The sequence below is a fragment of the Artemia sp. Qi Xiang Cuo genome, chromosome 5 (genome assembly GCF_049724085.1).
Source record: "Artemia sp. Qi Xiang Cuo chromosome 5, ASM4972408v1, whole genome shotgun sequence".
In the NCBI taxonomy this organism is placed as follows: Eukaryota; Metazoa; Arthropoda; class Branchiopoda; order Anostraca; family Artemiidae; genus Artemia; species Artemia sp. Qi Xiang Cuo.
Genome location: NC_142798.1, coordinates 72,315,007 through 72,327,923, shown reverse-complemented (window position 1 = coordinate 72,327,923; position 12,917 = coordinate 72,315,007). Strand labels below are relative to the sequence as shown.

Below are 12,917 nucleotides of genomic sequence, written 5' to 3'. Positions count from 1 at the left end.
ACCTATCCTAGTCTCAACACGACTAGTCCAATGACACCATCAGATTTTTTGTCATCTGTTGTATTATCTGCGATAAAACCTAGTAGCTACAGGGAACAGATTACAACGGTTATCCACAACCATAACCATAGTACACAAATACAAAAATTACTAATTCTACTATCTATGTGCAGCAGAAAACGGAATAGCGAAGACCTGAAGAAAATAGACTTCAATAAGCATATTGACGGAATTCTGTATACTCACCGAATTCTTCACTTCCAAAAGATGAAAAAAAAAAATTATATTGAGATTTTCTCGAAAACTAGAATAGTACAGAAAAGAACTGTTTTCAGATTTGCAATAAATGCTATATAAATAGAGCTTTTTGGCAAAAATATTACTATTATTAAAATAATACTATGTTAATTACAAGGCAAAAATGAGACATAAAATACGAAGCAAATTTAAAACTAAAAAACTAGCATAAATTATATTATAAGAGATATAAAACTAAAAACAATTAAAATTAGCTCATATGAAACATCAAGTGAAGAAGGAGCAGAAATAACGCTTAATGAAGAAATCAAAGCTAAAAAGAACAGACTTTACCACCAATAAGCGTAATGTTGCCACAAAAAACCCAAAAGTCTAGGGTGTCATTTGCACTTTACTAAAAATAAATATATACTGCTTAAATTGAAAATTTTATTTCGTCAATTGATTTTTCAACACATTTGAAAGGACGAAAACGTAAACGTAAAACGTAACGTTTGGACGAAAACGTAAAGGATGAAACGAAAACGTTGGGTTACAAAGGACGAAAAACGTAAGAAATTCAGTAAAGGAAACACAATGAATATACAGTACGGCAAAAGAAAGGACTTGGTCGTAAACAGGAAATTATTATTTTTTAAAGACGCGCTTTACTTATTACCAAATGAACATCCAGCTAAAACTTCAGGCAAAACCACGACAATGTCAGCTTTTTTTCTGACAAGACGCTAGACGACAAGCGGACTGTTTTAAGTACCAGAGTTTTCTGTCTTGATTCGCTTTTGGATTTTGTGTCTTCAAATTAAGTAATTAGATTCTAGCAGAGCACCATCTATAATTGAAAATAAGACCGAAAAATTAGGACCAAAGAAAGTAAAGGAGTTTGTTTGTTTGTTTTTTTCTTGGGGGGGGGGCATTCTTTATAGGGGAAAGGGATTTGAAATACTGAAAACGGTGATTTTAATCCAAGAATTTCAGCCTTCCAGTCTTGGGGATATCGCTATTCTACCCTTTCTGCCTGGGATAAAAGTATATCCGGCCAAATTCACCCATCATTATTTACATATTCAATCACTTAATCAATCTGTTGATGCCACAATTACAATACAATGGTGCCACTGGTGCCAATCTGTTGGTACCACAATTACAATGTGATCTGAATGATTCCTCTTTCTTATAGACAATTAAATTCCCTAGCACAAATTAATTTTTGCAGGTCTAGAGCCTAACTCTAAACAATTTGCAAGCAATGTAAAAATTACAATGCTTTTCCCGCAACATTCTTTCCAAATAATATTTTGCTTAAGATAGGACTAGTAATGCTCTTTAACAGGTCATCACCAGTACCAGCCCTATGATTATTGCTTAATTGAGAACATTTATATATATTTAATACATTACATTATAGTTAGTAGGAAATTTTCATTCAGATTAATAAAACATAGAACCCGCATCTCATATGCGGTATATAATACATTCACACTACTGTGTTCATTTATAGCTTGCTTACCCATCACGATGTATAAGAAAATATAACTAATAAGAGCATAAAAACAAAAGAAGAAAAATCTGTTTGAGGATTTTCATTGGGATTGAAACACACTGAACATATAATTGATGCAACATATAATTTGATGCAACATATAATTTGATGCAAAGGGGAACATATAATTTGATGCAAAATGATAAAAAGTAATTTTTCAATTTATTTTGTCAGAATCAGGAATGAGGATGGAAACTCGAAAATTTTTATTGTAAAAAGGTAAATGCTTGAGTTTTGGACTTCTCAACTTCAAACTTTGGATCTTTTACAGGCTCTCATTGTTGGATTATTGAACATGTGTTATTCAAATACAAAAATCTAACATTGCCAAAGTCAATGAAATGTTTAATGCAACCAACGGTTATATTCTAGATTGATACTTTTTGAATTCCCCCTTACACCCTGTATTTGTGATGGCTAGGGGTCAGATTTCCACTCCTGATTCCTCCTGTTTCATATTGAGTATCAATTGTGAACTAGTTTTATATAGTAATAATGTCAATCCTTATGTATACATTACTCATACTTTTGAAAAGTTTATGGCGTTAGAAATATTTTTCTTCACTGAAGTTAAACTTAAAATGTTTTTTGAATTTTCTTTTTTATTCTTTCTGAATTCAGTTATTTTTCAGGGACTACCCTGGGGTCTTTATGACTAAATTCACAACAGAAATTGGATGTTCTAGCTATTGCTAAGCTCCTGGTATAATCAGCCAATTTTAATTACAAAGACTTTATATTGCTAGACTCCAGCTGTGCGAAAAATTACATTTAGAAACGTGAGACGATTCTGATCTCCAATAGGCAGAAAATGTATGATTGGCAATATACTCAATCTTTAACTCTTCTCTCATTTGAGGTCAATATTTAAGATGTATTCTTCCCACAAAGAACAGACATATGTAGATTGCTTAAAATATCACTATTTGATGTCTAAACCCTACTAAGGTGTTTTGTATTTTTCCGAAAGGAATGTCCTTTGCATAGTACGGAGAGCCACAAGTAACCGATAACGCACCGTAAACATATATCTGGCAACCTTTTTTCCTTAGTACAAAAAAGGTTTTTCACAGCAGATTAGAATAGACTGTAACGGTAATGGCTTTGTATAGTGGTTTCTCGTGACAAGCCATGTCTAAGCGGCGAAAAAGTGCCAGTCGCGAAAAACCATTGGAAAAAAAATCTGGCTTACCAGACAGGCTAGTGAAGATTAAAGTGGCTAGTAGCAAATAGCAACTGAAATAGCAATTTGTATAAAAATTGACCAGGCTTCCATTGTCGTAATCATTTTTTATGTATAAGCCAGTGTTAATACTGGGTCTCGGTCATTATCATGTAAGGTTTTTAAAAATACAACTAATTTCTTGAAATAATTGATAATAACATGATGGAGAAAAAATATCAAAATTTGAAGTTTTATTAAAGTCATAAATAATTTGGATTAAGCATCAAAAGCCACTAGCCTTGGATTCACTTCTGAAGTCTACCCAGCTCTTGTCTTTTTGAAAATAACGTTCTGGCTGCTTTCCGCTAGTCGCGAATAATGGAAATGAATAAGGAAAATTTAATGATCTTTGCATTCCAGCTCGTGAAAAAAGGCCTTGTTTTCTAAACCATACTGTTCAGTACTGTTCCATACTGTTCAGTATTCAGTATGAAAGTTAAACGATACAGAAAAGTAGTGTCTAAAGACACTGAGCTACATAACTCCAACTGTATAAAAAATTATATATAGAATTCCCCTCAAGGAGTATTTTCACTGAAGGGTTGAACAGAAAATTCTTGCCTTGAGATGGTTTATAAAAAATAACTTTCTTCTACAGAGCGTAGTACAAAGTTAAGTTACTTTATTCAGACTGGTAATCAAGAAGATAATAGTATTAGGGTTACATGTAAATGATGATTTACGGCTCCTATCAATGCAATTCGTCATGCAACGAACAGGTAAGATGGTAATAAACTTAAGCACTTCAAGTGCAGCAATATATACAATAACTTCGAAAAATAAAAATGGCTTAATTTTAGCTAGATTCGAGTACAAAGGGGGTAAATGCACAGTAACCCAGGCTCTAAATCAAAGCTTTTTATAGGCTCCCTCTTTCTCAGGAGAGGTAACTGATGTAAGATAACTTCATCAGTTCCATGCATGATATTTTTTCATTGTCACTTACACCAATATCCCATTAAACCCCTGAACATACAATTTTTTAAGCAAACCACATATGATTTTGCGTTTTTTTTTTTGAGGGGGGGGGGGATACTGGTTGATGACTCACTCAAAAAAATGCATTTCTGTGTCATTAAAATCGTTATATCGTGAAAGTTTCCAGTGCATACACTTTGCATTGGTAGTGTGGAGACTGCTTAAAATAGCATTACTAGTTGTCTATAGCACAATACGGCCTTTGATTTACTGTTACTACTTACCTCAACAAATGGGATTAAGTTTTTCACTGAGTCAGTAGGTATGTAACAAGAGTAACAGTAGAACTTTCTTGACTTGTAGCACTTAGCACAAATATCTCTTCCAGAAATAGTGTTCAAAAAACTGTCATCTTTAATCTCCAGCTTAGAAAATGGATTGGATTTCACATTCTTTGCCATAGAACTGTAGGCTATGCCTCTTTGCAAAGGAGATGCCATATTTTGAATTTCGAATTTATTTTCTCAAATTTCCACTTGCATTTGGAACCTAAAATTCAGTCTAGTTAATTGTGGGAATTCTGAGTGACAGCAATCAAAATGGTAGCAAACAAGTTCCACGCTTAGCAAGAAATACGTTCCCCGACAGATTCGAGGGGGGCGGAGAGGGTCAAATCACAAAGATGTCCTTTTTTAGGCCACTATTTCTACCGTTCGGAACTGTATTGATTTCGGACGGCTTGTGCAATAATCAGTTGTTGCTAGCACTAATTTTAGTTTGTTTTTTTTTTTAGGGAAGGAATCCTTCAGACTAATTTAAGGAGTGGAATCCCATGCCCTTTCCTCTTTGTGCAGGTAAAGTGAAAAGTGAAAGAGGGGGAAAAGGAAAGTCTGAAATTATAATGCATTATGAGGAACAACAAAACTGTTCTTACAAAAATATTACAAGGAGTGAGGATGAGAATAGGGGAAAATTTTCATAGAACTTTTGATATTATTAAATTCAATGCTAAAAAAGTTTGAACTTATTTTAACAATAAAGTACTAAAGCATTCATTCAAAAATCAGAAAAGTTATTAAAATTTAGTAAAAATCCGACTGAGCTGTTGAGTGTTTTCAGAAAAAGATCTTTCTTGAGACATGTATTTATCATTGGCTCATTAAATACAAGTTGAAAAAAAAAATGGATTAGATTTTTGCTTATACTTTTCATAAAAACTGTGTTAATGTCTTCTTGGTGGAATTGGTAGAGCTTCACAAATAATTGACTTGGTATAATTACTACAAAAAATATGAGATTTTGAATATGTAATTACATATTGCAATTCAAAAAAAAAAAAAACTGCATCAGGAAAGCTTGAACTACAATTGAACAATGAACCTTTTCTTTGAAGTCAAGAATTTTAATCTATGGAAAACAAAGTAATTATTACATAAAAACTAGACATGATAGAATTTATATCCACATTTAGTGGATGTAAATTTTGTTAAATAAACCAATAATTGTAAGAAAATTCAAAGCAAGATATTCTTTTATAGGTCCATGTAATTGCCTAAATGAAAGTGAAACGACAAATATAATTGTTAATTTCAGGAAGAAAATGTCAATACACAGATCGGTGGCGTCATTTAGGAGGGGCAAGGGGGCAGTTGCCCCACCCAATAATTTGGAAAATAAAACTATAATTTATTAAGTACCTTTGAAACTGTCACTTGTTTTAAGTGTCAACTTTGCTCTTTACTTTGAGAAGATAGTTTGTTTTTTCTGTCAATCTGTTTTCGTTTTTAATATAAGGAAAACACGAGAAAAAAGAGATCCATTACACTTCACAATATAGTCGACATTAACATTTTTTCAAATATACTTTCAACCTTATCATTAAGAAAATAGGTGAGCTTAGTTAATGGAAAAATTGCAAAAATGTACTATACTTCCTGTTTCGCGTCATTTTCTCAGGTCAAATTTGTTTCCCTGATATTTAAGGTACTTTTACTTCCCAAATTTATCAGTTCAAGATTATATTTTCTTGTTTTAAAACTTTTAATTGTGGAAACAAATATACCCTCTACATCTGCAAATAGGATAGAAATGGAATTATTGAAGAATAAGAAGGTAGATTATGCAGTGAATATAATTTTCTGAACGAAAGAGAAAATACGACTTAGTGCTTTTTATAATAATACTCATACTAGACAGGTCAAATCGGTTGTGGTTTGGTCATGGAATTTGTTAGAGTGAGATCCACTCCAGGAATGATGTAACTGTTTAAATTTTATTTCCAGTATTTAATTGATTCTCCAATATAGTTCCAAATTCTCTTATTTGTAACTGAAATGCCTAATAAGCAATGGTAACGTCCTATTCCCTACGTTTCTGATTCACATACTAATCCCAATGTGTAGAACTACCTATATGTATACTACCAAGCTGACTTCTTGCTATTTTCGCTTTTCTAAATATTTCTTTTAACCAGCTTCAAAAAAAGAATTGACATAAATGTACTAAGAAATAAAACCAAAATTAGTTGCATTTTACGCAACGCAAGCGCTAATTGTGGGACATTCATTTCTACATCAGCGTGCTTTACAAAATGTCTGCTGAGAACAGAGTAACGTGAATTTAAACGAATGTGTATTTTTTTTCTCACAATTTATAAATTTTGTGTGCACACACAAGTGGTACCAACCCATACTCTTTTCTATTGTTATCAGTTTTATCATGCAGCACTAGGAGACCGAGCTTTGCTTGTGAAGAGAATTTTAGACATAAAAACGACATTCAGTGTAGCCCTCCTCCAGAAATGTTACACAAGGAACAATTTTGCGTAATTTTTATAGATTTTGTTTTTTTAAACACAGATACAAAGGGGAATATAATTTCAAATTCTGGGTGTCAATTTTTCCCTTCCAATTGGAATCCCTGACAATTTTTAATTGATTTAAAGCTTCTACCGCAATGACGCCATGAATTGTCCAGATTTTCCGGATATTCTTTGTCAAACAATTCCCAAAAGGGTAAGTTAATGATTCTAACTTTATTTTTCAAATACTTTCAACTTAAAAGCACGGGTGCTATTTAAATTATTGTCCTGTCTATAATTTTCACTTTTGCTTTATGTGGCCTGCTGATATCAATGCTATTTATTAATATAAATTGGTGAGCCCACTACCAAATCCATTTTGCCCACCCGAAAGCTTGTTTATGCTATACTAGGGTAAAGGCAGCGATGATTCGACAGTGCAATTTCGGAACCACTGACAAAATTTTCCTTCAAAACAGGATAATTCTGCTTAGTCATGACTTGGAACACCATCTCTTGAAGCCATTGTTATATCTTGACAATGCAAAACGTAAACACTATATCGGATACACCCCGTTAAGAAAAGAATATTAAAATCAATCAGTTTCCTGTTGGCGACACAAAATGAGCTCCTGACAATATTTTAGCTATGTAATGTTCGAACTGTCATTACTTGGTTATTTTTTTGTAAAAAAAAAAGAAAGTGGGATCAGCACTAATGCATCAAGATACATCTGATCTTCCCTAAAATGTAGCCACATTGGCTTTTTCTTGATAAAATTAAGTTAAATGGCAGCTAATATCATATTGACAAAAACATATTCCAAGTGTCAAAATTCTTGTCTAATGTAGTGAATAAATGAATACCAGACTGAATAAATGTTCCTTCAGCCGAATTCAAATGTATATATTGGTTTCTATCATGAGATTCATTTCTTTTGAGAATATCTTGCAGTGACCTTGTTGAAATTTTTGACAGACAGCAACAGACCCTATCAAAATATAGGTGATTCTGTCGAGACTTGACTGAACATGTAAAAGAAATGAGAAACAATTGGTGTCGAAATTCAAGGGTCCTCTGACGAAAACATAGTTGCCGAATTTACGGGTACTTTCTCAACAACGAGAGATTTTGATTATTATTATTTGTAATAATATTTTAAATGAAAAAAAAAAAAAAAAGTATTTTTCTTTAATTTTAGTTTTACTGACTTGATGCTAGATGCTAGATTTTTCCATCATCTGAAGAACTGTCGCTTGGCCTCATACTATGTTCATATTTTTAAGCATTTGGCTTGGTTGATCACAAACCCTTAATTCATTTATCACTGAATAGCTTTGAAGTAGGCCCTCTCTTAATAAATTTTATATATGTTTTCTTTCAAATAGATCCCAAGCTGTAAAACACTAAATATTCCCTCTGAACCCCTCCCTAATTAGTGTGGAATTCCTCAAGGAGCCTTTTAAGGACCACTCTTATGTGTAGTATTGATTAATGAAATTGGTAACATTCCCTCAAAGGTGTTAGTATGTAGATGAACTGCTGATCCTTGAGGTATGTCATAGAAATATCAAAAATGACCTTATCAAAATCCTACCCATTTTTTGGGCAAGGCTAAGAATTTACATATGAAAGTAAATTCCACTAAGTCAAATATAATGACAATAAACTTCTTAAAATTCTTAAAATCCCACTCCTGTTTTCTTAGACCCTATCCCACCCAAAATGCTTATGAAACATGTTAAACTCCTAGGTGTCACAAACTTCTAATAATCTTAAGCAGGACATGCATATTTCAAGAATTCTGGACTTTCAAGACAAAGGATAGTCAAAACTAAAATTGTTTAAAGTAAATGGCCAAATGTTGACAACACTTTCACTGTGAACAACAGAGAAATCTTTGCTGGACCATTAAAGCGGAGAGGGAGGGGGCCATTCCAGATAGCGTTTATAGAGGGACCTATATCACATTACTATATCAAACATTATATTATAGAGACCTAGGTCACACAATTACAGTATGATTATCCAATTTTGTCCCTATACATGAGGCATTTTTTTTTCAGTTTTTTGCTTCCACTATCTGAATAGTGGACATTTACACATTAAAAAAAGTTGAAGAGAAACAAAGAAATAAAGTAAAAAGAATTGACATGTCGAATGTACCAGGATCCGCCAACAAGTATTTCGACATGCATTGAATTTGGTTCTGACTGACGTTGAAAACAGGTAACCTTTTTGTTTGGCCAATCTTGTAGGTGAAAACACTCCAATTTAAGAAAATCGGAGTTTTGTATCGGATCGGAGTTTCTTTTCTGATAAAACTTCAAACTTCTAATCAAGCAATTAAATTCGTAGATGTTTTTCCTATATACTGAAACCCTTTTCAAACCAAGTCTTTAAATTAAGCCTTCCAGAGTAGAAAAAGCGGTTTTTTTTTACAAAAAATGCCAACCTTTGCCCTACTGTTGTCTGCAGCTGCTCATTGCTGACAGTTTTAGAGGAAGTCAAGCCCCAGTACTTAATTTTATGTTTGTTTGATGTGTGTCTATTGTTTATTATGTATTGTATAATGTTTTTAATTTAACCAAGTAGCATATTTGTTAGTTACTTTTCTTCACTACTAATTGAAAAAAAAAATGTGCTACCGTACTGAAGACTTAGGGCATCCACATGCCACCGTTACTTTTTTCATTGGGTGTTCAGTATTCATTATAAAATAATTGATCCCCCTCCCAAGAATTTGTCTGTAGGATCCCTTTGGTGGCTTTTCATATCATGCCTTTTGGTAAAGACCATTATTTTCAAATACTAACCCAATCTCACAACCATGAAAAAAAATATCTGCAGGATCAGCTCCCCTTAAAAAAAACTTACTTGGGAGCACATAAGAAAACATTAGCATCACAACCAGCAATGTTTCTTGTTTTGAATTTGTAAGGGAATGCCTATAGTAACAAAATGTATACACAATACCAAGCAATAAGAATGATCAAGACCCACCCAACACAACGCCTCTATCATACCATTTTTGTAAAAAACTTAGTTGTTTTTTTTATGAAGGAAACTTCAGCATCTGGTTGAATATTATCAAACTTCAAACTTTTAGTTGAGCTTTGTTTATTTACAATTTATCTACAATGTTCTGCTCAATTTCTGCCCAACAAAAACAAATCTATGTATCTTGTTACTTACCTTCATGACTCAGCAGACTACCTAAAAATGAATGGTTAAACTGCAAGGACAGGCTCATAAAAAGTTTGTGTTGAGCAGGGCAGAGTAAAGATTGGCTAGCTGGCAGTGCTTCAATTCTATTCCTCTATTTCATTCTATCTAAACAATGATCACGTCATGTTTCTCTATTTCTAATCCCTTGTTCCTGCTTTTATGCTCATTTTGTCTTGTCCCAGTTTCAATTTTACACTATTGTTTTTGTAGTTCTTTTTAACTTGCCTTTGACTGAATATCCTATCAGCTTATTTTTCCATACTTTTTACTATATCAATTTAATATGCCTCCTCATGAATTTATTTCTATTTGGTTAATTGTCTATTGTGGCTTCTGATTTTTTTTTTTTTTTTGTACTTTGTTCTTTTTTGTTAAACTCAAAAATGGTAATATTACATTTTTTATACTGTACAATTTAGATAGCTTATAAAATATCTGTCTCTAATCAAAAAGATGGAAATTGTTGGTGTCTTCTTTGGTTATCCAACTGAATTAGAAAATTAAAAGACATTGTAGCAACATGATGATGTTACACAGCTATGTTACATGATGATGTTATGATGTTACATGTCACATGTCACATGATGTTACATAGTCACATGATGTTACATATGTCACATGATGTTACATAGCATCATCTTGTGATACTCCTTACTCCTCCTTTTTAATCTTTAAAAATAACAGTCCAGTAAAGCAGTCAAGGCAGTTTGACTGAAAAGCCACAAATTTATCAGTTCTTAATCACCTCATACTCAATAATTACAAGAAGCTATAGCTAAAGAATGTTTACTTTATAGCTAAAACTTTAGTTGAATAAGAACATATTTAATTTTTCAAATGATTATTTTATATACTGTAATTTGTATAACTAATTAAAAACTTAAAAAAAAAGTTTTCAAAGAAAAGTAGAGAGCAATATAAAACCTAAACAAACAGAAATAAAGTCACATAATAAGACAATCTTAAAACAAAGAGATTTGATAAAGAATAAATAATTTAAACTTAATATGAATAGAAATTGAAATGAATAATCAAGCCAAACTTAAAATGATGTAAAAAAAAACATAGATTCACTATAAAATGAGTAAATTATCCCTGACACAAGCATGAACTAAAATAGACAATCAATCCAAACATAAACAAACAGTAATTGCCACAAACAAGAGTGGAAATCATGTCCCTTCAAACTCTCTAAAACCTCATGTTATTTGCACTTTACTGAAAACTCTGCATGTTGCTGTGTTTGGATAAAAAGTACAATAATTGCAAAGACAATCAAGAAACATTTTTATTGATTTTTGGAGGGGGAGATGTTGAAGGAGACAGGGGCCAACTTTTTGCCTCTAACCATGCAGTAAAACTCAGGATACAATCCAAAGGATGGACAGAGGCTATTAAAGTATAGTTTAGGGCTGTGTTAGAAGGCAGTAGAGCTGACAAGTGTAGAGGTGATAAACTAAAGTTGGTAAGTGTAGTAGTTTTGATTGGTTTGCCTGAATTGAAAGCCTCAAATTGGTAGCCTTTATGGTGCCTAGCCAAAGGCACCAATTAGCTCATTTGGTACACAAAACATATAGATTAGATTTCCTTACATTATTCCAGTTCCAACAAGGTACAAAATGGCCACTGTTAGTAGCAGGGGTGCAGTTTGAGTCTTGATAAAAAAAAAACAAAATTTGGGGGGGGGGGGTGAATATAAAGAATTTACCAACAAAATTATCCAGTGTGCCAAGAAATGCAGACATGAGCTAAATTAATAAAAATATAAGCTAAATTCCAAGGTGTCTGCAAGAAGTGTAGACACCTTGGGACTTGGGGGGGGGGGCGTCCTCCCTCCTCCCCCTTAACTGTATCCCTGGTTAGCAGTAAATCACGGGGGTTGTTTGAGGGGTCACTAGCCCAGCTTGCTTCTCTATCATAAAAATAAAATATTTGTATTATTATAGATCAAACATGGTGCAAAATGTATATTTTTCTGATGCCTATTGGGCCAGTCTGTAGCTTGTAGATAGCTTGTTTTTGCACTGAGTCAGGACTTATCATTTTGCACTTCATAGTAGAAATTTTGCAGTTTCTACTTAGATTGATTGTACATAAACCAAGCCAGGACCTACTTGCTTTTGCATTGAAGCAGGACTTAGATCACTTTCACACCAAGTCACCATTTACCACAACTTGGACTAAGCTGATTTTTTTTTAACAATTAAGGACTTGATTCTTTTTTGTGCTGAGTCAGACTCCCAGCAAGGACATAGCCTAAGCATACATTGAGTCAGTACTTAGCTTATTGGCCACCAGAAGACTCAATTGTTTATGGTGCTTTGAAAAAAGCGTAGACGGTGTTGAAAGAGAGGCAGGTGGCAAAACAGACAGATGATGATACCTATTCATATTTCTAAAGAACGACATTCTGACCAGAGGATGGCTGTGTGTGAACCAAGGACTCTTGTGAAAATAAGATGTTTGCAAAGGTATGAAATTCCTCCTGCTCTTTCTCCATCACAGCTGTAGCCTATCTTACCATGTTCCTCATATGAGCTTCCCCTGCTATTACGTCCTGAACAGTTATCAGCTCAGGCAAAGCTTCCAAATTTTATTCTGTGTAATACCCAATTGTTAACAAACAAAGTTGACGAGTTGAAGATACTACTGAGACTAGTGAGTGTTCCTATTGCTGCAGTTACTGAATGCTGGGAGATCACTGACAAAATGGGTAGAATAAAAGGCTACACTAGCTACTTCAACACTTGCTGTGATAGAGGCTTGAGTAGAAAAGGTGGTGGTGTTAGTATTTAAATTCGTAATGACATTTCCTCTAAGCTGTTAAATATACCAGCCAATTTGTATTAGAAAGTTGTCTGGGTAGAGTACAAGCCATCCAAACTATCAAAAAAGTTCTCCTGTTTGATAATTGCATCTGTGTATTACCCAGAGAGTGCAAAGAATG

General features: G+C 33.3%; 1 protein-coding gene across 2 annotated transcripts in view; it reads right to left on the bottom strand.

Annotated features, from left to right (window-relative positions):
* Positions 1 to 12,917, bottom strand: part of LOC148952486 (tRNA-uridine aminocarboxypropyltransferase 1) — a 64,209-nt gene that overhangs the window by 39,088 nt on the left and 12,204 nt on the right. For both annotated transcript variants that reach the window (XM_089088982.1, XM_089088981.1), the window contains exon 2: positions 4,226 to 4,490. In XM_089088982.1, the coding sequence (XP_088945108.1) occupies positions 4,226 to 4,441 (216 nt within the window). In that variant the 5' untranslated portion in view covers positions 4,442 to 4,490. The remainder of the gene's footprint in view (positions 1 to 4,225; positions 4,491 to 12,917) is intronic.